Source organism: Diceros bicornis, chromosome 5, assembly GCF_020826845.1.
Source record: "Diceros bicornis minor isolate mBicDic1 chromosome 5, mDicBic1.mat.cur, whole genome shotgun sequence".
In the NCBI taxonomy this organism is placed as follows: domain Eukaryota; kingdom Metazoa; phylum Chordata; class Mammalia; order Perissodactyla; family Rhinocerotidae; genus Diceros; species Diceros bicornis.
The window spans coordinates 70308550-70334837 of NC_080744.1; the positions used below are offsets into that span (position 1 = coordinate 70308550).

General features: G+C 40.1%; 1 protein-coding gene across 1 annotated transcript in view; it reads right to left on the reverse strand.

The window, feature by feature from the left end:
• Positions 1-25372, reverse strand: part of UBE2Q2 (ubiquitin conjugating enzyme E2 Q2) — a 61210-nt gene extending 35838 nt beyond the window's left edge. Inside the window, exons 1-3 of the mRNA XM_058542162.1 lie at positions 24959-25372; positions 12424-12525; positions 6477-6581 (exon numbers count right to left, since the gene is read on the reverse strand). Coding sequence (XP_058398145.1) covers positions 6477-6581; positions 12424-12525; positions 24959-25147 — 396 coding nt within the window. The 5' untranslated portion in view covers positions 25148-25372. The remainder of the gene's footprint in view (positions 1-6476; positions 6582-12423; positions 12526-24958) is intronic.
• Positions 25373-26288: the final 916 nt, after the last annotated feature.

Sequence of the window (26288 nt, forward strand, 5' to 3'; positions counted from 1 at the left end):
CTTGTTTACAACATGTTATTTACCACAGAATACTTCTCCACAAGACACAATTTACCACTCATTCACGATGAATCTAATGGGGTTTTAGGAAGGGCCTTCAGACCTAGTTTTGGCAGAGTTCAAAAAGACAAGTTTCCTGGACCACAGTGTAGTTCTCCAGGACACAGTACATAAAGTTAGTAGGATTTTTTTTTTTCCCCAGAAATTCTTGCTGTATTTGTTCAAACTATAGGTGGTAAGGACCACTCTCCTACATAGGATGCCTACCTTGATGGCCTCTTAGTGTGGGGGTCAGAACCAGAGAGAAATGGCAGAATTTTTTTTAACATAACACAGCAGCAAAATCTCATAAGAGACTCATCTCTTCCTTTTACTCAGGCATTGGAAGGTCCACCTGCCAGCACCTCTCCGTTCACGTGCCATAGGCAGAGCACTGGTGTGCAAACCAGATCATTGCTGAGGACACTCAGATCAACAACTGATATGATCAATGGTATATACTCCATTTATAAATGGGCAGGTAGTTGAAGAAAACTAGCAATCTGAACTAAAGGCACCAAGTCGAACAGGCAGAACAAGTGACCAGAAGCATTATTAATGAAGGAAATAAAAAAATCTAATTGGAATCTTTAGCAGTAATTGAGAAGATACTGCATCCACAAAATATAAAAAGATTACTATGCAAAGGACAAAAGAGTTCTGGGAAATCAAAATGATTCCTCCTTCAAAGAAAGAAAAAAAAAAAAAAACACTCAGTAGAGGTCAGAGAGCACAATGGACTTGAATGAACTAAACACTTATGATTAAGAAGACGACCAAATTGTGACATTCCCTTAAAATGTAGGGAAAAAGGAGATGGAAGGGGAAAAAAAGAGGAGACGGAAATAATGATAGAGTTAAGGGAAATGGAAGATAGGAATACAGAGATCTAATATTCATCCAGTATTCATCCAGAAGACAGAGGGAAAGAAATAAAAGAGACAAACGTTGCCAAACTAAAGAAAGACTTCAGAATATCAAGTGGCTATGAATGCCCCAAAAGAATATTGAAAAGTAAAACCCCATACTTCACAGTTACAGAAAAAAGCGACTTCTAGAAAGAAAAAATAAAATACAGAGAAAGAAGTAAGAATCAGACAGGCATCAGACTTTTCATCTGTAACAATAAATACTGGAAGATAAAAGCATAAAGAACCTGGAAGAGACTCAACTATGAACTTAGAATTCTAAATCTAGTTCCACCAGGACAGGAGCCATATCTGTGTTTGCTCAACACTGGATCCTCAGCACCTACACATAGTACTTTACACAGAGTCCAACAGATATATGTTGAATGAATAATAAAAACAGACACTGAGTATTCAAGGCACCCTCTCCATACACATCCCCACAAATCCTTTCTAGAAAAAACCAGAGGACATTATTCAGGGATGTATTTCAGAGGCGGGGAACTATGGAATACAAGAAACAGCAATAAGCAAAGACAACAGTAACACCAATGGTTAAGTGTAAGCAATTGCTGATAATTCAGCTGAGATGTTATAGGCCATATTCTCTGACCACACTGAAAAACTGAAAATAGCCCAAAAGGCACCTGAGAAGGTTGAAAAATTTCTTTCCTAAATAACCCTGGAGATTAAGAAGAAATTGACCCTGATGCCCCCAGTAATCCAACTCCTAAGTATGTGCCTAGAGAAATGCTTACACAGGTATACCATAAAATATGGACAAGAATGATTGTGGTAGCACTGTTCCTAATAGCAAACAGAATCAACCCAAATGTCTATAAACAGTCAAATGGATAAATACAGTATATTCAAACAACAGAATAAATACAGCAAGAAAAAGAACTATAGCTACAAACAATATGAATGACTTTAACACACAATGTTGAGCAGAAGACAGACATGAAAGAATACATATATGACTCAATATGAAGATCAAAAACACGCAATACTAAACCATATTGTTTAGGAATGCATAAATGAGTGATAAAACTAGAGAACAGTAAGGAAAGGATTAGCATACAAGGGAATGATAACCTGAAAAGAGCCTGCAGAAGGTTTCTCCAGTGCTAGCAATGTTCTGTTTCTTCACCCGGCTGGTGGCTAGGTGGTGGTTTCCAGGTATTCACTATAGCTATCTGTTACACTAGTAAACCTCTATTTATATGTTTTCAATATATATTATTTAAAACCTTTTCTTGTGAAATATAACAAGAGTAATATGAAGAAAAGATGGAATCAAACTACTTAGGAAATACAAACTATTTAGAAAATAAATTTACTGTATTTTAAAACCTGTGCAATAAAGTCAAGCAGCACTCAAAAGAATATGTAGTCTTACATGTTTGTTAAAAAAGCTATTTAAATCACACTGATCCAACAAACTAGAAAATAAAAAGGAAGGAAAATTAAGACTCGAGCTAAAAATTAAAAAAAAAAATTAGATTTAAATAATAAAAATAAGAGCTGATTCTTTCAAAAGACCAATATAATAAAACAGACAAGCTTCTGACAAGTAATCAAGATAAAGAAAACAAGTTTAGAATGAAAAGAGGATTGTAACTACAGATGAAGATGATGCAAAAAGTGAATACTCTGCACATCTCACCACAGCTTCAGAAGTACAGATGAAGTCATCACTTTTTTAGAATCTAAAATTACTAAAACTGACTGAAGAAACAGGAAATCTGAACAGACTAAGTCACAGAAGAAAAGAAAAATGGATCAGGCTCAGATGTTTATTTAAACTAGGGTTTCTCAACCTTGAAACTACCGATATTTTGGGCCAGATAATTCTTGTTGTGGGGCCTGTCCTGACATTGTAGGATGCTTAATAACATCCCCTTTACCCACAAAATGCCAAACGCATCCCCCAACCTCCGCCAGTGTGACAACCAAAAATATCTCCAGATACTTCCAAATGTCCCATGGGAGGCAAAACTGCCCCCAGTTGAAAATTTGATTTAAACTGTCCTAGATCTTAGAAAAAACACACACACAAAGCTTCCCAAGTCATTTTATGAGACTGCGTAAACCCTGACACCGAAGTGAAACAAGAAGAGCCTAAAAGGAAACAAAACAAACTACATTACAATCTCACTTAAAATTAAAAAACCCAAAATTGAATATTATCATATACATTGTGGTCCCTCCCCACCCCATGTAGGTGCTGAACGTTTATTATGGGAATGCAAGGATGACTCAAACTTAAGAATTTATTCATGTAACTCACAAGTTATATTATACCCCTACATGAAGTTATATGCACAGTTATGAAAACAAGGTAGATCTACATGTATTGTGTCCATGATATAGTGTTAAGTGAAAACCATAAGTTGCAGCCATCCTAGAGAAGGAAAATTAAACATAGAATATATATTTCTCCCATCTTCTCTCTTTCCTGAGGCTGGTAGAATTACAGTGAAGAATACAACAAAAACACAAAAAAAAGAAATGGGCTACCAGCAGAAAAGAGAATTCATTCATGCCAGAAGATGACAGCAAATGGAGGAATGGTAATTAATGGAGCAAACAAGTAAAGCTATAGGTTAGGGGATAATAAGGAGGCTACTCTATCCCATAACACCTTAGAGAGGCTCTAGACTCTGAGGCATCAGGCACACTAGACAGCAGGAAGGATGGACAGGACTGAAAACAAAGAGATTAACCAAAAGCCTATACACAGAACACACTGTCCAGCCCCCAATACACACTGCTCTCCCCCACCTCCTTAAGCAGACCCTAGACAGACAGGTATCTACCTCAAGCAAGACATTATAAGATTTCATGTCCAGAGAAACCGAGTAGTTCCAGCCATCATTTATTACTGTACCAGGAAACAGAGAGCTGGTGGATAGGGGTTGGAAGTCAGCATAAATTCCTCCTAAAAGCTATCAGTTGACAAGTCTTGGCCACAAAGAACTCCCAATCAATCTTTCAGTACCTCTCTCAAATATAAATGAAAAAAAGAGGAAGAAAAATATGAATGAGCAACATAGAATAAACAGATATTTGAGGAAAGTCTCAAAAAGAAAAACAAGACCAAGATAAACTAGAAAAAACAAACTAATAGAGAAAATTATGATGCTAGAGAAGGAGAGGAGAGGACAAGAGTACCAAAATAACTCCTTAAACACACTTAAAAATATATTATATTTATAAAACAAAAATAAAATGCTATGAATAAGGAACAATCAGAGAATGAGAAAAAGCTCTTACAACTTACGGTTCACCTCGGTTACGGTTCATCTAGAGGACTCCCAATGAACCACACCTGCCAGCATTCATCCCCTTATATGGTCCCCTCTCACAGTCAACCTGGGCTGGCTCTTTGACTTTCTTTAACCAATAAATGTGGTAGAAATGACACTGGGCTAGTTCCAAATCTAAGCGTTAAAAAGGCCTGGTAACTTCCACTTTTGTGCCCTTGAAAGCCAAAAATAAGAATTCTAACTACCATCCTAAAGAAAGAGAAGCCACATGAACAGATCGTGGAGGATGAGATGCCATGTGGAGAGAAGGGCCATGTGAAGAAACACCAAGGCACCAAAACATGTGAGTGAAGAAGCCATTTTGGACATTCCAGTGTAGTCATGTGTCCAAATGACTACCAGTCCCAGCCACCATCTGACTGCACAGTGAGGCCAGCAGAAAAACTATCCAGCTAAGCCTAGTCAACTCACCCAATCCTGAGAGAGAGAATAAATTGTTGTTTTAAGCCATTAAGTTCTGGGGTAACTAGTCAAGCAGCAACAAATAACTAAAACAAAACTTAAAGTTATGACTGTCCAAATAAAATGTCCAAAAGTTGAAGATAAGAAAAATCTTTCGGAATTTGAAATTAAAAAACAAACAGATAGAATTTAGAGATAACAGATACAAAAACTCAAGGGAAGAGGTCTAAAATCCCATTTGTAGGCATTCCAAAATGAACAAAGAAAATAGAAAGGAGAAAGTTATCACAGAAAAAAATACAAAAACATTTACCCAAGGATAAAGAGCCAAGAGTCCAAATCTGAAAAGGCCCATCCATACTGAGTGCCTAGCAACAACGACAAAAAAAAAAAAAAAAAAACACAACCAAGTACACTGTTCTGATATTTCAGAACATTAAGAAAAAGATAAACTCCTAAAAGCTTCCGGAAAGTCATGCAGAGACAAGTAAGACTCAGAATGGCATCAGGCTTCAACAACACCATTGGCTAGAAGACAAGAGCACAATCTTTGAAATTCTGAGGGAAAATTATTTTCAACCTAGAATTACATATTCAACCAATCAAATGTGAGGGCAGAATATTACAAGGGTTAACATTTATTGGGCATTTACTATGCACCAGGCACTGCTCTAAATGATTTACATGTACTAACTCATTTAATCTCCATAGCTCCCCCAAAATATAGCTACTACTACTATTTCCCCTATTTTGCAAATGGGAAATTGGCACACAGTGACTAGGTAATTAGCCCAAGCTAATTAGGTAACACAGCTAATAAGCAGCAGAACCAAGATTCAAACCTACAGTGGCCAGGCCATATTTTTTCAGAAGTTAGAACTCAGGAAATGTACTACTCCTTCATGCTTTCTTAGCATTTTACTTGATATACTCAGGCAAAATGAGAAAGAGTAAGCCAAGAAAGGTGACATGAGATCAGGAAACAATGGATCTACTCTAGCAGAGGAGACAAGAAAAGTTTCAAGATGACAGCTATATAGCCAGTCCAGAGAACAACCCGCCAACACTGGTGTGGAAAAACCAAACGCTCCAGAAGAGAGGGAGATCTCACAGAAAAGGGATAAAACAGAACTTTTTAAAACTAAGAATTATTATTATTATAAGGAAGACACTGCAAAACAAAAAACTGTACAAGAAAGGAATTATCAAAATAGAAGAGCATACACCACAAAGTCCTAATTATAAATAGTAATTATTCATATGACTAAGTATAATGATGTTTTAGGAAGGGGAGGTAGATGGGTAAGTGGGTGGTATAAGAGCTAAATCCTTATCTCTTATAGTACAAAGTTAATAAATTATGCCCAAATAGGTAAATTCAGAAATTCTGAAAAGTTAGAGGTGGTGGTGAGCTAGTGGGTACTTCTGCTGCTTGGAGGAGATAACATTTGGGTTAGGTCTCAAGAAGCACAGATGGGCTTAAGGAGAGGTAAATAAATAAGCAAAAGCAAATGACTGAAGAAGCAAGGAACAGTTATGGAAACCAGGAATATTAACAACAACAAAAAGGTGGTGGTGGGGAGGGGGACAACTGCTTGCCTACCATGGTAAACACCAGCAGCTCCAAAGAATGAAAAGCTTACTTTTAGATCCAAAATAAAACAAACAAAAAAATGCAACAGGAAAACAAAAACTAAGTTCTAAATAAATTATGAAATAATAAGAAAAATCATCCTAGTTTTACCTTTGCTTGCGACAATTTATTTTACCTCTTGAACACTGAGAATTTTTACTTTACCTGACCCGTGGGTAGTGGTTGATCTAGCATCTCAACATCCAGGTGCTTAGGTAGGTTATATAATCTGCAGAGTTCACATATCAACCACTTCAATTGCTGACGAAGCTACAAAACACATTTCAGTAAATAAGTATTATGTTAAAGAGCCCTTAGAAGACATGAATAATGCTACATCTCCCGTAACCAATCCAGTAGGAAATGAAAAAGGTTCGTTACTGCTCAATTACAGACTATAGCTAAAATAACAGCCTTTAAAAAATATTTTTAGCGGCTGCTAGTATAAGAACATTACTATGGTTTGAGCGCAATCCCTACAACTGATACCTAGCAGAGTGTAATCAACAACAAGGCAGAGCAAGGGGAGCTCCAGACATTGTCCTATTTCCAGCTGCTAACTTCTTTCCTTAGAAACTTTACAATTTCAGACAAGAGTACATTAATACATTAATGAGGCTACAAAAAATAGAGGCAGTGTTGTTGCACACGGGTTATAAAATTGTATATTCCACAGTATATTCATTTAAAAGTACAGAGGCAAATGCGGTCTAGTAGACAGAGCCTCGGAATCTAGATGACCTTGGATACAGTATGTAACTCCCTGAGTTTGAGTCTCCCCATCTGTAAAACAAGGAAATTAAAACTTCTCATAATGGTAAAGATTAAATGAAATCTTCTGTGAAAACACTTGGCACTTAGTAGGCTAAATGTTTCTCTAAAAAAAAAGAAAAAAAACTGACCAAGAAAACTGCAAAGAGTAACTCGTTAATTTTCCATTTTTAAACCCAGATTGTTTTGTAAGCATATTTACTTTAAGCAAGTAAGCAAGGTAAATTATGTGCACAAACATGTTTTTAATTGTTTAAAAAATTATTTTCAATGTATAACTTTAGCAATTATGGTTCAAGAAGAATGGTCAATATTCAGTAGACTTGACTTGGAGCTAGTAAGACAACTTTCTTCACTTGATCAGGAATAGTTTCCTGGATGTCTGACCAAGAAAAGGGATGAAGAGAAAGAAGCAGGTTTATGAAGGAAGAAGAAAACATAAACAGGGTTAAACAAAGTAAAGAACAAGTCTTTCCAAAGTGTACAATGAAGCAAGCAGAAATGAGAAAAGTTAAGCAGTAAATTAGGATTGAAAAACATCCTCAGGCTTAAAAGGCAGCGAAGCCCCACTTTGGATTTGTTATCCATCCAATAAGCTCTGTTCTGTGCTAAGCACATAATAAAGACGAGGCAGGGAGCCCTGGACACACACCCGGACACTCCAGCCCCTGGCACAGGAAAAGCTCCAGGAGTGCTGCGGGAGAGGCAGCAGCGAGGTAGAGTCACACCAGGCAACATGAAAAACAGGACGGTACCTCTTCCAGGAATTTCAACTTTATGCTCCCCCCAAAAAAGGTGTTTGAGGGATGGGAGGAAGAAACTGAGATCACGGGGAAGGATTTTTTTTTTTTAAAGATTTTTTTATTTATTTATTTTTTCCCCCAAAGCCCCAGCAGATAGTTGTATGTCATAGCTGCACATCCTTCTAGTTGCTGTATGTGGGACGCGGCCTCAGCATGGCCGGAGAAGTGGTGCGTCGGTGCACGCCCGGGATCCGAACCCGGGCCGCCAGCAGCGGAGCGCATGCACTCAACCACTAAGCCACCGGGCCGGCCCAATGGGGAAGGATTTAAAAATATTTAGAAGGTAAATGTACAGGTCTTAGAAACTTACTACATAGTTTGCGGGGGGACAGGAAACACTGGTATAAAAAAGAACTCTAAGATAGTTCCCACATTCAGGCAGGTGTGACAAGTTTCATTATTTCATTTTGTCCCAGTCACAAAGAGAATTACTGAGGGGAAACATGATGGGAGTGGTGGGAGTGCTGGGAGGCAGAGGAGTTTAAATTTAGATGTAATCATTTTGAACATCCAACTGAGACTCCCTGGATCTATGTGATATATAAACAGATATATGGGTTTGAAACTCGGGAGATAAATTTTAGCTAGAGATACAGATTTAGGAATCCTGGAAAGGCCATGATTTAAGTAACGGGAGTAGAAGAGATTACTCACAGAAACCACAGAATGAGAAGAAAGAGGCCGACTAAGGAAGAAGAGCTCAGAGGAGACCAAGGCAGGGCAATAAGAGATAAAACAGGAGACAGTGATCTGGTGGAAGTCCTCAAAAGATTATCAGTTCCCAAAGGAGAGGGATATGACTTGTCTTTTGTACCCACAACGTATCAAAGAGCCTGGCATAGAAGCCAGTCAATTCTTTAAAAATTACTTTTCTGTGTTCTACTACTAACAGTTTCCTGTATTCATCCAAGGAAAAAAAGTATGTATAAACCAGCATAGATACAGATTTTTTATAACACTGTACACAAAAGGGGCCAGATTATAGTTAATATTCTGTGCCCTGCTTTTTCACTCAGCATTTCTTGGAAAGTTATATGTGCTCTTGTGGAAAGACTGGCTGCATTCTTTTTAACTACAACCTAATATTCTATCATAAAACTATACACGGGGGCCAGCCCGGTGGCACGGTGGTTGAGTTCACGCACTCTGCTCTGGTTGGCCTGGGGGTTGCAGGTTCAGATCCTGGGCATGGACCTGCACACTGCTTGGCAAGCTATGCTGTGGCAGTGTCCCATATGCAAAGTAGAGGAAGACTGGCACAGACGTTAGCTCAGGGACACTCTTCCTAAGGCAAAAAGAGGAAGATTGGCAAGAGATGTTAGCTCAGGGATAATCGTCCTCACCAAAAAAAAACAAAACAAAACTATCCATGGTTGGGCCAGCCCTGTGGCTTAGCGGTTAAGTGCGCACACTCTGCTGCTGGCGGCCGGGGTTCGGATCCCGGGCACGCACCGACGCACCGCTTCTCCGGCCATGCTGAGGCCGTGTCCCACATACAGCAACTAGAAGGATGGGCAGCTATGACATACAACTATCTACTGGGGCTTTGGGGGAAAATAAATAAATAAATAAAATTATAAAAAAAAACTATCCATGGTAATTTTTATTTAACCAGCTCTTTACTGGTGGACATTAAGTAATAAATGTTTGTTGAATGGAGGAAAGTTTCAACAAGGGAACATTCAACAGTATCAAAATGCTGCAGAGAGGTTAATTTTAGGACTAAAAAAGGAGTCATTGAATTTGGTAACTAGAGATAAAAAATTTTAGTGCAACGATGAAGGCAAAATCCAAATTATAATGAATTAAGTGAACTGAAGGTGAGGAAATATAGCTTATTCTGTCAAGAAACTTGGTTATGAGATAACTGGCAGAGACTATAGAAGAGTGAAGGAAGGGTTTTGATTTTTTTCTTTTACGTAAATATATTTAATTTTTTATAAAATTAGACCTAATTTTATATTGTCATTTTACTTTATGAGCATTTTTAATGGAATATTTTAGACATTGAAAAATAACCCCCCTCATTTCTACTATTACAAAACTTATACCTTTAGATCTTTAGAGGCAACCTTCTAAAAGGAGGCAGCAAGTAAGGGGGCTATGTCTACTACTCTTTCCTCGTGATGTCGCCCACCCGCCCCCCACTGGAGATGTGAACATGTGTCTGTCTAGCTTTTAATTCTTACTTCTAACCTTCATGGCTCGCGAGACTAGCCTTTACTCTTAAAACTGTTTTTTTTTTTTTATAATTTTTATTTATTTATTTATTTTTTTCCCCCAAAGCTCCAGTAGATAGTTGTATGTCATAGCTGCACATCCTTCTGGTCGCTGTATGTGAGACGCGGCCTCAGCATGGCCAGAGAAGCGGTGTGTCGGTGCGCGCCCGGGATCCGAACCCGGGCCGCCAGCAGTGGAGCACGTGCACTTAACCACTAAGACACGGGGCCGGCCCTTAAAATACTTTTTAAACTGATGTTCTTCTGTTCTTAATCTCAAGAACAGATGTGTTTAAACCACCTATAACTTATTTTGACAAAAATCTGAGGTAAGACTAACTTCCCCAAATGGTCAGTTCTCCCAACACTGTTAATAGAATAACTTATCCTTTCCTTATTGAGTATTTTAACTCAATTTAACTTATTCTAAATTCTCAGTTGCATGAATCTGTTTCTAAACTTCTCTTGCCTTTATCTGTCCAGTCCAGTGCCAGTACTTAATATTTTATCTAATACGTGATTGAGCAAGTCTCTCTTCATTAGTTTTTTCTAATTTCATTATTATTTTTTATTATTTACTCTTCAAAACAAACTTTAGAGTCACTTTGTCAAGTTCTAAAAATAAGTCTGTTGGGATTTTTACTGGAATTGCATTCAATTTATAAATTAACATGAAGCTATTGAGATAACTGACATATTTATAATATGAAATCTGCCCATCTAAGAACACAGTAGTCAAGTCTTTCATTCCACTTAGCAAATTTTTGTAGTTTTCTTGATGTAAGACCTGCACATCTGAGTTTATTCCTAAGTCTTTAATTTGTTTTTTAATTTAGCTATAATTGTCAACAAAATACTTTTCCACTATATTTTCTATTTGATTATGGCTGATATTTGGGAAAACTATTGATTTTTACATAATAGAGCTTTTAACCAGTCATCTTAAAAATTGTTTTTTTCAGTTGGTTCCTTTGGATTTTTTTTTCTTAGGTAAACAAATCACATCACCTGCAAATAATGGTTGATATTTTTCTATAAGGACTTTATGACATCATGGAAAAATACAATAATGTTAACTTTAAGAAAGGATATAAAGGGCCGGCCCCATGGCTTAGCGGTTAAGTGCGCGCGCTCCGCTGCTGGCGGCCCGGGTTCAGAACCCCGGGCGCGCACCGACGCACTGCTTCTCCGGCCATGCTAAGGCCGAGTCCCACGTACAGCAACTAGAAGGATGTGCAACTATGACGTACAACTATCTACTGGGGCTTTGGGGGAAAAAGTAAATAAATAAAATTATAAAAAAAAAAAAAGAAAGGATATAAAACTATATAGAATATGATGTCAACTATTTAAACATATATGTAAGAATATATGTATTTTACTAGCAAGGGAAAAAAAATACTGATAGAAAATAGCCATCATGTCAACAATGGTTATATCAGGCAAAGAAATTATAGAAGATTTTTATTTTCCTTTTTTTTTTTTTTTTGCTTTTTTTTAATTTTACTAGTTCTCTCACAATGGTCACTTATTAGTTTTATAATCAAAGAAAACAGGTTTTTAAAACTTTCGTAAAATGAAAAGTTACATTTCTTTATATATTAAAAAAAAAACTTTTTATTTGTATACCTTTGGCTTTTACTGCAGAGTTATAGACTCTTGACACAAAAAAATAATTCTCTAACACTAACATGCGTGCCATTCCATCATCATGTCCCTTCACATTACCTCAGTCTTTTTCCCTTTTTCTTTTTCTTTTTTTTTTTTTGTGAGGAGATCAGCCCTGTGCTAACGTCTGCCAATCCTCCCCTCTTTTTGCTGAGGAAGACTGGCCCTGGGCTAACATCCGTGCCCATCTTCCTCAACGTTATATGGGACGCCGCCACAGCATGGCTGCCAAGCAGTGCGTCGGTGTGCGCCCAGGATCCGAACCGGCGAAGCCCGGGCCGCCGCAGTGGAGCACGTGCACTTAACCACTTGCGCCACCGGGCCAGCCCCTTTTTCCCTTTTTCTATTTCCCACCTTGGCTAATGGTCCCTACCAAAAATCCTTGCTTGGTTTAATGGTTAGAATTCATGGAAAAGAGACCACCTAATTCCAGATCTAAATTAAGACTATACCTATGAGGAATAAAAAAGAGAAACCAAGTAGTAAATAGAATTTGAAGGAATAAAAAACAAAATAACCTGGTCTTTAGCTCCTCTAAGATTATCAAATAATCATTAATCAGGATTTTATATCATATTTCCTCCTAACACTTAAGTTCTATATAAAATGTTCATGAGAAAAAAAAGAAAGTAGCATGGCTTATTTTCTCACCGAATTGTTGTTCTTAGTATCTTCTAGACGTTCCAGAACTGACGTCAGATTTGGGTCATCAGAGTCCACAAACCATATTGGTGAAGAAGATGGATAAGATTCCTGTTACAGACACACCTATGTTAAACATTTACATACAGACTCAATTGGATATGCAATTAAACCACACCACTAAATGGCAAGATGATCACGGATTTAAGTAAAATATATCGGGGGAAGAAAAGCAACACATTAAAATCTATTTGTGTAGAAACAAATTTCTTTCTATAGATTTAAAAAGAAAAAAAATCAACAAAGTTTTATGGTTTAATCTTGCCTGCTCCATGTTTTACATGATTTATAAGTCTAAAAACAAACAACAAAAGGACTTTATCCAGTAAGCAGTATGATTTAAAACAAATAAAAGAGAATACACTACAAAGTTATGTTTTATCAAAAGCAGAAAAAAATGGTTTTCAAGCACCAAGGAAGATGGGCTTCCTTCCTTTACAAAGAAACGTCTATCATGACCTGCCCAGCTTCAACATTTTTTAAAGGCTTTAAAACCTGGAATCATCATAAATCCCTCAAAAAGCAAGAACAAATAAAAACAAAAAAAACCCGACCTTGAAGTATAGTCTATAGATTTAAACCACACTACTTTGCCTTTTAAAGCTACATTTCTAAACTTTACCTAGATGAGATCTAACTCTGAATTTTTAAAATAAAGCAAAGGAGTATATATCCAGGAACATGTTCTTAAATCCTTACAAATGCTAAAAATGATTTTTAAAAATCTTCTACTCACTATACTCCTTGCTTTCTGAGTAGCGTATTTACAGAGGTTACTTTGAGATTTTTCTCCACTAGAAAATTGGCCCTAAAATCAATCCCATTTAATTTTGCCTTTTTTCATCTCTTCTTAGATTGTACGGAGGAACACAGTTTCTAAAGGAACAGATTTCTTCAATGAGGTTAAGATTTCTTCTTAAAGACAAAATTGTCCCATTTGCAACAACATGGATGGGCCTGGAGCGTATTATGTTAAGTGAAATAAGCCAGAAAGAGAAAGACAAACACTGTATGATCTCACTCATATGTGGAATATAAACCAACACATGGACAGAGAAAACTGGACTGTGGTTACCGGGGCAGTGGGGGGGGAGGACACAAGGGGTGACGAGAGTCATATATATGGTGATAGACAGACAAAAATGTACAACCCAAAATTTCACAATGTTAGAAACCATTAAAACATCAATAAAAAAAAAAATTTCTTCTTAAATACAGCAGGTGTTAGAAGGCAGAGTGAACAGCGACATAGCTACCAGAGAGCTGCACTCAGCTTTCACTTGTCACAGGAGTTGGGCTTTGAGACAGGAATTCTTCTTGTACAGCCACTGTCTGTGTGCTACAGCTCAAAGAAGTCAATGATGTTCTTGAACACTGTAGAAGGCTGCCTCCAAAATGGCCCCAATAATCCTAAGCTCCTGGTATTCACACCCTTGTATAATTCCCTGCCCTACCTAATGACTCACTTCTAACAAACAGAATACAGGCAAAAGTCATGGAAAAAAAAAAAAAAAAAAGTCATGGGATGTCACCTCCCAGATTAGGTTACAAAAAGATGAGAATTCCTTTTTTGTTCATCTTCTCCTGTTCTTTTATTTGCTCCCTCTGGTGGAATTCCACCAGCTCCCTATAGAGAGGCCCACATCCACAAGGCAAGGGATTGAGAGAGGCCTCTGACCAATAGCCAGCTAGAAACTGAGGCCCTCAGACCAACAGCCTGTGAGGAGATGAATCCTACCAACAACTACGTGAATGAATGAGCTTGGAGGCAGATTTTCTCCCAGTCCAGCCTGGAGATGACTGCAGCATCAGCCCACATCTTTACTGCCTTGTGAGGGACCCTGAGCCAGGGAACCCAGCCAGGTAAGCCGTGCGGATCCTGACCCACAGAAACTATGAGATAATGCTTGTCGTTTTAAGATGCCAAGTTTGTTACAGTGCAAATAGATAACTAATTCAAACATCGTTAAACTCCAATATTTTATTCCATCACACCAACTGAGTACTACCAAGAAATGCTATTACTACATATATATTTTTATTTTTTTTATTTTATTTTATTTATTTTTTTTTTTTTGTGAGGAGATCAGCCCTGAGCTAACATCCGCCAATCCTCCTCCTCTTTTTTTTTTTGCTGAGGAAGACGGCCCTGGGCTACCATCCGTGCCCATCTTCCTCCACTTTATATGGGACGCCGCCACAGCATGGCTTACCAAGCAGTGCGTCAGTGCGCGCCCGGGATCCGAACCAGCGAACCCCGGGCCGCCGCAGCGGAGCGCGCGCACTTAACCGCTTGCGCCACCGGGCCGGCCCCTACATATATATTTTTAAAGGCACAATTACATGTGTTGATTTTAAAAAGTTAACAAACTAAGCATTACATGTTTTCTCTGACTAACAGACACTTGCTCTGTTCATTTGTACTGTTTTCTATTAGAAATCAGGGAAAAGCCATTATTAGATATTAGCTGAAGAACTACGGAAAAACAATTTTGCAGAAACACAGTTTTAAAGAAGCATTGCTTTGAGAACTATAACCTCAATTATAATACAGCTGAAGCCACACAAACTGAATATTTTTAAAGCATTTTACCAAATGTTCTTTAAAGGAAAAAAAATACTGTTTTGAAGTAGGACATCATTATATCTATTCAGTAACAGTTTATTTTTGTATTCTCATCCTCTCTTACTGTGTCCCAAACCTCTTTACTGGCTAAAAGGTAAACTGTCTTCAAAATTAATCCTGTTCTTAAATAAAATTACTTATTGAGTATTGCATTTTCTTATTCAGATTCTTCCGCCTCGTTCGGACACATACCATCTAGATTATTTTCACTGTTTTAGTTTTGTATTTTCCTTAGACTTTAAAAAAAAAAAAACTATATTTAGAACTTCAGTGTGTAGATTAGTGTTTGTCTAGTAAACTGCATAAGCAAAATAAAATATCTGAATTTGTTGCTCTGGACTAAAACCCCTCAAAACCAGATTATGAGAATTGAAAAAAAAAAAATTACTGAAATCAGTTACTACCAATGACGTGTTTTTCTAATCCTCTACCTGAGAAGATACTCTACATATACAGTACGTCTAAGCAACTATGACAACAGTTGTCAAAGTGGGGCCCTCGGACCCCTAGGTCCAAACTATTTCTACAGGAATACTAAGATGTTAATTCCTTTTTTCACTGTATTGACATTTGCACTAATGGTGTAAATACAATGATGGGTAAAAGTGCCACCATTCACTTAAGAATGTCTGTGATGAAAGAGTAAAAGTCATTTTCTAAATCTCAAATCCTTACATATGTCTTTTTAATATTGCAAGTGATGAAACAGGAAGCACACATGAGCAGTCCTACAGAATACTTGAGAAAAAGCACTTGAGTGACTGAGTTGTGAGCTGAACTAATACTTTAATGGAACAATATTTTTACTTGAAAGGATGACTGACAAACAATGGTTGTTATTCTAAGTTGGGTTTTTGACAGATGTTTTTCTCAAAAATGAATGAAGAGAGCCTGTCCTTTCAAGGAAAATAAAGGATAGTACTTATTGCCAATAATAAAATTCAAGCTTTCAAGAAAAAAGCAGAATTTTGGAAAACATGTATCTACCACTGTGAGCTTGACAGCTTCCCAAGAGTATTCTGATGAGGTTGATGGCGATATTAATGAAGATAATGTTTTCATATTATATAATGAAATGTTTCAACATTTAGAAGATTTCAGTGAACCAACATTTCCCAAATGACCAGCGCATGATGTTATAATAACATGCAAGGGTAAAAGATCCATTCCAAGTTCAAGATCAAATTTTGGTGGAGTATCCATAAAGAATTATCTAAAATGGCTATGAAAATATTCCTCCTTTTTCCAGCTATGAAAATATTCCTCCTTTTTCCAACCAAATATCTGTGTGAGGCTGTATTTTCCTCATATTATTTCAACCAAAACAATATATCACAACAGATTGAATGTAGAAGCAAATGAAAGGCACCAGAGATTTACAAAAAATGTAAAATTGTGCCACTAGTTTTACTATCACTAAAACTTTTTGGTTTAGAAAATTTGGTCATTATTCATTAAAACATTTATGTTAACATGTAATGAGTTTATTTTAATGAGTTAATATTTTAAATATTTGTTTTAATTTCTAACGACAAATATCAATAGATAAACTACATAAACAAAAGCTCCTTGGGCCCTCAATACATTTTTAATAGTGTAAAGGAGTCTTGACTCCAAAAACTTGGAGAACTGCTGCCTTCTCCCTGCCTCAGAATTTCCTCCTTAGAAGAAACACCCCTTCACCATTCTATATTAACCTATGTGGTTCCACTGGGGTGAGTTTTCCTACCTCCTTCCCATATTCCTACCTCCCTCCTTTGACCCAAAACCTTGTCACAGGCCTCTACCATCCCATCCCACTCCCAGTGATTAGCTGTCAGATGGGCTAAGCCAGGCAAATCTGGGTCTTCTCTGAGACTATAGCTCTCATTTTGGCAGATCTGGAGTCACAAGGACGCCGTTAGCCAGCCAGGGGTAGCCGGAATTTATCTTGCCAAAACGAGAGGGTCACGTGACCCAAATTGTTTTCCAGAGGGTCACAGATACTTATACTTTCCGCCATGAATGTAAGAATGCCCATTTCACTGCACACCTGCTAAAATTTTTACCAATCTAAATAAAAGCTGCTGCCTGGAAGAAAAAAAAGTTCCTATACAACATAATTTGTAACAACACCTCCAGAAACCAATTGGGAAACCACCACTTCTAGGAAAGTTTCAAAGGACATTACCTATATGCACAAGGATTTAGCTGTAGCTATTAATGTTCAAAGCATTATTTAAAATAGATAAAAAAATAGAAACCACCTATATGTCCAATAATACCAAGAGATATGATTGACTCAATGCTATAGTCACGCAACAGAATAACACATGATAATTAAAAACATTGTAGAGGAATATGTCATGACACACAGACCTACAATATTGTTGACTGCAAAAACATATTATACAACAATCTTTTTTTTTTTTTAAAGATTTTATTTATTTTTTTTTTCCCCCAAAGCCCCAGTAGATAGCCGCATGTCATAGCTGCACATCCCTCCAGCTGCTGTATGTGGGACGCGGCCCCAGCATGGCCGGAGAAGCAGCACGTTGGTGCGCGCCCGGGATCCGAACCCCGGCCGCCAGCAGCGGAGCGCGTGCACTCAACCGCTAAGCCACCGGGCCGGCCCCAACAATCTGACTTTTTTTAAAGGGAGACGGAATCTGTATAAGCATAGGAGAAAAAAGATGACCAGAAGATATACACCAAAATTTTGATAGTGGTGTCTTCTGAATGGCAGAATTATAGGCAATTTTTTTTTCCAGTTTTGCTTACCTGGTTTCTAGATTTCTTACAATAAGAATATCTTGTTTCTCATATTATAAAATATCCACCACCACCACCTCTGGAAACTGAACCTTCAGCACAAACTCTACATCATGTTTGAGGTTTGTTCAGTGTGATATTTAAAAGACAATCTATTTTGAAAGACATCTAAAATTATGACCAACATTTAAACCTAAGCATTAATGTTTTCAATCTCTCAACTTCAAGCTTTTTAACTTTTACAAGGTTAACAACTAAACTTTGTATCTCTCTATTTTGAAAAGACAGTTTCCTCTTTAAAATGACCCATGATATATTGATTTTTAAACATTGGCTGGTGCTCAAAAATCCCAATAGAAGTTCATGCAATTTTCCTTCCATTGAATCTTTAAAGTGCTTCTAACACAGCTCTTTTTCACCATAGATATGAAAATTTTAGACTTAAATAAATATAGAACAATTATCCAAGCATCCAATTACTCAGGACCTTTGTTTCCTCTCCATTCTACCCTTAGTTTTATAGTGATTTTAAGGCTTGAAGGATGAACCTGTCTGTGACCACCACCATAAAGGTTACCGTAAGTGGGAAAATTTCATACAAGTTCACCACCACTACCATTGTCACCATAAAATGGTGTGTTGTGTTGCCCTAATCTGAGGCAACACAACTCAAGGTTAATCAAACCAACCTCTTTGCCTGTCATTGCTTAAGAAAACGAGTTTCTGTCTTGTTCAGAAATAACTTTCTGTATCTATTTTCTACATAAATCCACTAAAAGACCAATGTGTGGCTCTCTATATCAAGCACCAGCCAGCAAAACTGCCTGCCAGAATGCTCAGTTTCTGGTATCTTGCCAAATGATAGGACATGGCCATCTCCAAGAATTTCGTAACTTCTTGAAAACGGATGCACATACTTCTTGTTGAAGGTTCAGAGGTATAACATTTGTAACTCTTCTGGAGACCAGTTATGGGACACATTACTTTCACACTTTGCTGTTCAATAAACATGAGATGGAGAATGAAATAAACTGACGGAATTACCATACAGTACCTTAATAAAATTCTAAATGCTCTGACAGCATTAAAAAAAGCTACCAGAAAGAAAAAAGAAATTGCTCCCTGCTAATCATTTTACAAGCAAACAACTAAGTATCTAACATGACCAGCGTCCACAAAAGCAGAGTAAAAACACTAACACTTTGTAAAAGAAAAATGCATACATACCCTTCTGATCTGAAAAATGCTTAAGTGTTCTGAGTAGCAAATTACAGCTAATCAAAACATCATTCTAAGTGAACTGAGGCAGAGAAAACAAAAATGCTGAAGAGGATTCAAACCACCTAATCTGCAGAAACCACTGGATGGTTTCCTTCGTTCTGAGTCTTTGTCTGAGTCTTTCCTGCTTTGTCTGAGTCTGCTTCAGAATGATCTTTTAGGGCCGGCCCCGTGACTTAGCGGTTAAGTGCACGCGCTCCACTACTGGCGGCCCGGGTTCGGACCCCGGGCGTGCACCAACGCACCGCTTCTCCGGCCATGCTGAGGCCGCGTCACACATACAGCAACTAGAAGGATGTGCAACTATGACATACGACTGTCTACTGGGGCTTTGGGGGAAAAAAGGAGAAGGATTGGCAGTGGATGTCAGCTCAGAGCCAGTCTTCCTCAGCAAAAAAAAAGAGGAGGATTAGCATGGATGTTAGCTCAGGGCTGATCTTCCTCACAAAAAAAAAAAAAAAAGAATGATCTTTTAGAAGAGAGCACAGAACACTGCTACAGCCTTGGAAAAAAGAGACCCCTGCTTCATCACTCTGGCTCTCCAGTAGTGCTTTACATTTCTCCGCGGCTGTTTCAATTCAATTCCCCACCCCTCAACCAGCTGAAGTTTATCTAATACTACCCTTTTCTAGGTCTAAGGAAGTTTAACAAAGAAATCAAGTTTCTAAGGGATACACCATTCATAGAATGGAAACCTAAGTCTCCTCTTCATATATCTGTTCCTTTCAAGGAAAGGCATAAAAATGGGGATGAGGGAGGATAGATAACAACTAAGAATTTGACTCCATATTAGAAATCGGTTAGATGAATAAAAACAATGATTCCTCTGGCCTGAAAGTAGGTGCTTAGCATGACAGTTCTGATATTTCCAAATGATTCTCCAGGAGTTCAATTTGGAAAGGTAATCTGTCCCAGGAGGATAGACCAAAGAAAAGATCTTGAGCTCTTCAGTCAAGTTTTATTCATTATTTCCTCTGTATAACCTTGGCTAGGCTACTTTTTAATCAGCGTTAAGACTAAATACACGAAAAACTAAGAAATTAACAGCATTGATTTATTTCCCATGAAAAGCTATTATAAAGCATTTTCAAAATACAGGCATACTTCATTTTACTGCACTTCGTTTTACTGTGCTTCACAGATATCGCATTTTTTACAAGACCTTCGACAAGCAAAAATATTATGAATCACTGAAGGCTCAGATAATGTTACCACTTTTCAGCAATAAAGTTTTTTTTGGAGGGGCAGGGGGTGAGGAAGGTTGGCCCTGAGCTAACATCTGTTGCCAATCTTCCTCTTTTTGCTTGAGGAAGATAGGCCTGAGCTAACACCTGTGCCCATCTTTCCTCTATTTGGTATGTGGGTCACCGCCACAGCAAGGCTTGATGAGTGATGTAGGTCCACACCTGGGATCCAAACCTGAGAACCCAGGCCACCAAAGCAGAGCAGGCTGAACTTAAGCACTATGCCACTGGGCCAGCCCCCAAAGTATTTTTTAATTAAGGTATGTACTTTGGTTTTTTTAGACATAATGCTATTGCACACTTAACAGACCACAGTATAGTGTAAACATAACTTTTATACGCACTGGGGAACCAAAAAATTCGTGTGACTTGCTTTATTGCAATATTCGCTTTATTGTGGTGGTCTGGAACCGCAGTCTCTCCGAGGTATGCCCTATAAAGTGTTATTCAGCAACAAATGACATCACTTTTATATTTGTAGAGAACATTATCATTGCTAAAGAGCTTTCCTATATATGCTCTCAGGCAGGACAAAAAGTATTATCTGTTTTTCAGAACAACACAACAAAAGAAGTGCTTAAGGTCCCAACTACTAAGTAAAGACTAAACCTTTTTCTCTTTCCTAAACTCAGAGCTCTAACATTTTTTAATTTAGTATCTTGCTGTTGGGGGGTGGGGTGGTGGAAGCTTTTTGGCAACGATGAATAGAAATTTAATTAGCTAAACAAAAAAATGTTCCACCACAAGTAGCCTGGCAAATAGCCACTCATGCAGAAAGAGTAATGATTTATGCTACACAAATAATAAAGTATGAGGTTTTTATTTGTCTACCAGTTAATTTACTGCCTGGAGGGGATTTTTCACTCTAAAACAACAGTTCCCTACCCAGAGTTCCCAGATGCCAAGAAGTCCATAAAAGGAATTATGGAGTTGCCAAGTTATGTTAAATATTTCAAAAGGACTAAAAGAAAGCCATATCCTAGCCTCCAATAAGGCTGCACAGGTTATTAAAACAAGCTGCTCTGCTTTTAGGTGTGATCATAACAACTAGATGTTAGTACTGACTGGCAATGAGATCTGTTTACTGAAAATGGAAAAACAATACTTAAGTTTGCACGACAATCTTTCACATCATGAGTTCACAGAAAACAAGTAATAAAAAAGACTCCTTCAAAATAGCACTCTTTTCCCTTTATATTTAAGATTAGAATAAGTTTATAAAACAGAAAAAAAATTTAGCTCAATTCCCTTGGCCTGGAGAGTAAAACATGGCTTTGTCTTTTACTTCTTAAAAATGTCTTTCATATGAAGTTGAAGTCAAATTTCAGATTTCCTACCAAACCCTTAGTGACTTTTTAAACATTTATGCACTATCCATGACACTTTCTTGATGTTATCTCTGCACTTTTGACAAACTCTTGGCAGTTAACTTACATGATAGTTAAGATTTTTGTTCAAACAGAATATAGCTAGAACGGCGGCCATATAGTCAATAGAACCAATATTTACCCAACAGTTACTGAGAGGAAGATGAAAAGCTTAATTATAGAATAGTATCCTCCTGCCACCATAAAAAAAAAAAGACTTAAAAAAAAGACAAACATCCAAAACTATCATAATAGAACATAAGAAAACATAACCAAAGCAGTAAATAGTAAGGACTATAGAAGGGAGGAAGGGGCAATAAACATCAGCATGAACTGAATATGGCCAGAAGAGCCTTGAGGGATGGTCAGACATGGAAAGACAGACTGCGGTGGGGTAAAGGGGCACATTCCATATGGCAAACCCTGCTGATGCAGAAGCCTGAAGGAAAAAGGGGGCACACTATCTTTAGAGGATTATTCAGAAATTGGCAGACATGTGTGTAAGTAAACAACTAGTGAGGCAGCATTTACTCAAAGATTAAAGAAACTGCATAAGAGTGCTTCTTGGTAAGCATGAAGAATACAGGGCCTGGCATGTAGAAGAGCGCAATAAAAATTTGGGAATAAGAGGAAAAGTTAAAGAATATGTCAAAACTCATTACTTTTTTTTTTTAAGAGCTACAACTTACAAATCACAAACACAGTAGACAGGTCCTGGCACTGGAAGTCCAATCCCATTTTTTCCTTGCTCTTTCCTAAGAAAATGGTATCAACATAAGCAATCCAGGTATTTATCAAAACACTCATCTATGCTTAAAGAGTCTTTATCTTTTAGAGATACATACTAAAATATTACAGATGAAGTGATACGTCTGGAATCTGTGTCAAAATAATCCAAAGAGAGGTACAGATGAAATAAGATTGGCCAAAAGTTTATCATTGTTGAGCTTGGGTACATGGAGGTTCTCCACACTATTCAACTTTTGTATATGTTTAATGTTTTTCCATAATAAAAAGTTAACACACATTCCTATACACTGAGCATCTACCATGATAATTATCTTCTGATAACGTCTGTCATAATTCACTAGCACCTCAATTTGAACAGTTTCTACTACTAGTCCCCAACAAATCCTCCTTTGCTGGGTGTCTCTAATTCACTTCTTGTTCCATTTCCTAATCCAGGCCATCACTCAATATCTTTGTGTGCAGCAGACTCCTATTAGCCTCCAATATGGTTCTCAATGGGGCACTGCTGGCATTTGAGGTGGGGTAATTCTTTGTTGTGGCAGACTGCCTGAACATTACAAGACATTTGGCATCCCTGTATCCCTGGTACTAAATGCTAGCACAGCACAGCAACACCACCACCCCACCCCCATTGGGAATACCAGAACCACAGGCACACTTCCCAATGCCACCCAGTGTAGACTGTCAACCACTCCTAGTCCTGGATGGCAAACACATTTTCCCTATTTACCTAACTTAGTGGCTCCCCACAGCCTTCTACAAGTTCAGTCTCCTATCATTTAAATCGGCTCTACCTTTTCCCAGCCATACCCCAACTTCTACCAGAATAATCACCACTCAGTCCAGTCTCATTATCACCTTCTTCACGCTCACTACTACTTCCCGTTTTCCATTCATATAAAATCTTCTCCTTCACCAACCTATATTCTGGGCTTCTCAAGTCTCATCATAACTTTTCTACTCCTAAGCAAACCACATTTTCTCAAGCTTTGGTGTCTTTTTTGGATCCAGCTTCCTCTGCCTGAAATGCCCTTTCACTCCCTTCTAAAATTCTACTCACCTGTGAAGGCCCAACTCCACTGCCAGCGTCTCCTAAAAGCCTGCTTTGAGGCACCTCCTTCCCCCAAAGTCAAAATTAGCTGCTGTCTCGGCTTTCATAATGATACCACAGAACCTGGTCACGCTTTGTTGTATAAAACCCGAGCAGACTGAGTTCTAAAAGCAAGCACTGCTCTGCCCAGTTCTGCAAAACCAGTGCCTTGAGCAGAACACTTAGATGCTCAATAAATTAATTCTGTCCTCACTACAGCACTTGACTGTACTGGGGTTTGTTTTTGACATACACACCTGCTACCCCAGATATACTGAAAACTATTTTAATGTTAATTATCATAACTTCAAGGCCTTTGCAAACTCCTGAGTACCAGGCACACTGAGGGCACTTGAGTACCCAGTGACTTAAACCAAGAGAGCTGACACCAGACTTGGTTTTAGCCATATTCACAGAGGAACATGAAACTACAATCTTGACTCCTGTTACAGTAAGGAGTCTATTCTGCAGTTTAGACCAATACCCTAAATCAATTTCACAATGAACAGCCTCATTATACACTTCCGTGAAAAAACTTATTTAACACTTCAATTATTTCACCAAGCCTTGGGTTTCTGACGATCTTTCGGTTTAAACGAAAGAACGAGCTTTTAAAGTGTCTTTTCGGCTTTGTGACATAGAATGATCTTTCTGGGCAGGAGACTTGGGCACGTATCTCCTTTCCCTGCTCCTAATACTAAAGGCTTACAGCCAGGAGGGGCGACACAAACAGCCACCCGTCGCACCACCTGCCGCAGCCAAGGTACAATGCGCCTTTCCGAAACGCGTTAGCGCGGAGCCAGGCCGGCAGGAAGGGGGTAATTCGAACAGTGCCCGAGGCTGCATTCGAAACTTTTTTCCCTCAAATGCGTCAGTTTGCAATGTTCGTTTTCCTTAAACGCAAACTTAAATATTAACTGGGTGAATAACCGGGACCAGGGAAACCTGACAGAAGAATGAGACGTTAAAACTTGACGGCCTTTCCCCCTCCCCGCCGGGGCTCAAACAACAGCCGGACCCGACCGGCCTCGCCGCGGACCCTGGGGCAGGCCAGCTGTGGGCGGTCATGGCGACCCGGCGAGGGCTCAGGCCGCCGCCGCCTCCCACCTCAGGGAGCGACGACGGGGGCCGAGAGGGGCCAACGGCCCCAAACGCAGCCCCGTGGGAACAGCCGGAGAAACGCGCCGTCCGCCTCCTCCCACCCCAGCCTCACGCAGTCGCGGCGGGACCTGACCCCGGCCCCTCGCCCGGGAAAGGGGCGGACCCAGCCCGCCCCGGGGCCGAGAGGCCTCTCCGGGGCAGGCTCCCCTTTGTCCCGGGCTCGGGGCGCCCCTTTCCGCCCTCGCCGGCCCCGCGGGGCTGCGGCCGGGCGCCTCACCGTGATGTTGCAGTGTAGTGTGAGCGGCGGCGGCAGCGAGTGCGGGCTGCCCGGCGGCGCCGGCGGCGGCGCCAGGAACTGGCAGTGCAGCTCGTCCAGCTTCCAGCTGACGATGCGGAATCGCTCGTGGTTCTTGTCGAAGATGGACGCCAGAAACTTCAGCTCGGCCTTGAGCCCTGACACGGACATCTTCCCCTCATCTCCGGCGGGAGGGGTGCGGAAGGGGAGCCAGGCCCGGAGCCGCCGTCACGGCCGCGACCGCCCCGCGGGGCCGGCCCGGGCCGCGCTCTCGCGGCTCCGCCTCTCCCCGCCGCCGCGGCCCGGGTCGGATGGCGGCTGGAAAATGGCGAGGGGCGCCGAGGCCTCGGCGGGCGCTGTGTGGCGGCTTGCGCGGCTGCTCCCTTTGTAACTGACTCCACCGGCAGGAGGCGGCGGCCCCGCGGCTTAAAAGGGCAACTGCGACACCGCCCCCGCTACCGCCTGGGAAAGGGCTGCCCCCACCCCACCCCCATCCCCTCCCCCATCCCCTGCGCGCCCCCGTTCCGGCGCGTGCACGCAGCTAGCGCGCGCCCGCCTGGCCGCCCCCTCCTCGCCGTGACCCAGCCCCCTTCCGCCTGGCCCATCTGCTCGGCTCCTCGCGCCCACGGACGCGAGGCTCACGGCCAGCTGGTGCCCCGGCCACTGATCACCGGGAAGAGCCGGAGACCCCTGCGCGCCCCCAGCCCCCAGCTTGGGGCTAGACACGTGCGCGGCCTATAGCGCCGGCCACGTCGGCGCGGCAGCGGCTGCGCGCCGGCCCCTGGGGGCGGTTCCTTCCCAGCCTCTGAGCGAGCCACCCACTCACCTGACTCAGGCGGGGCCCTGGTGGGAGACCGCGGGTTGGGGGCTGCGGGCAGCGCTTTGGACCCAAATCGGCCCACCTAGCTTCATCTCCGTTATTCTCAACCTGGTCCCAGCCACCACTTCTGTAGCCTGGGTTCCTGCCAAGACCTTCTCTCCGGACTCTGGTCCCTCCCTTGCTTTCAAACCATCCTTTTGCAGAAGATGATGATTTGGCCTCTGCCGGCTGCTCCCTCCCACGTCCCATAATTTCATCCTTCCCCTTATCCACGACCTCTGTTCACTCAGGCATTCATTTTCTCTCTCTGTCTCATAACTGCATTGAGCTTTTGCCCTGTTTCCCAAGCTTAAGATAACCCTCTCCATCTCCCATGGAGTCAGGGCTGGCCTATTTTCAGTAAAGTCTTAGCTCAAATGTCATCTCAGAGAGGGCCTCTCTGACCACCCAATCTAAAATAGCCACCCTGTATCACATCATCCTATGTTAATT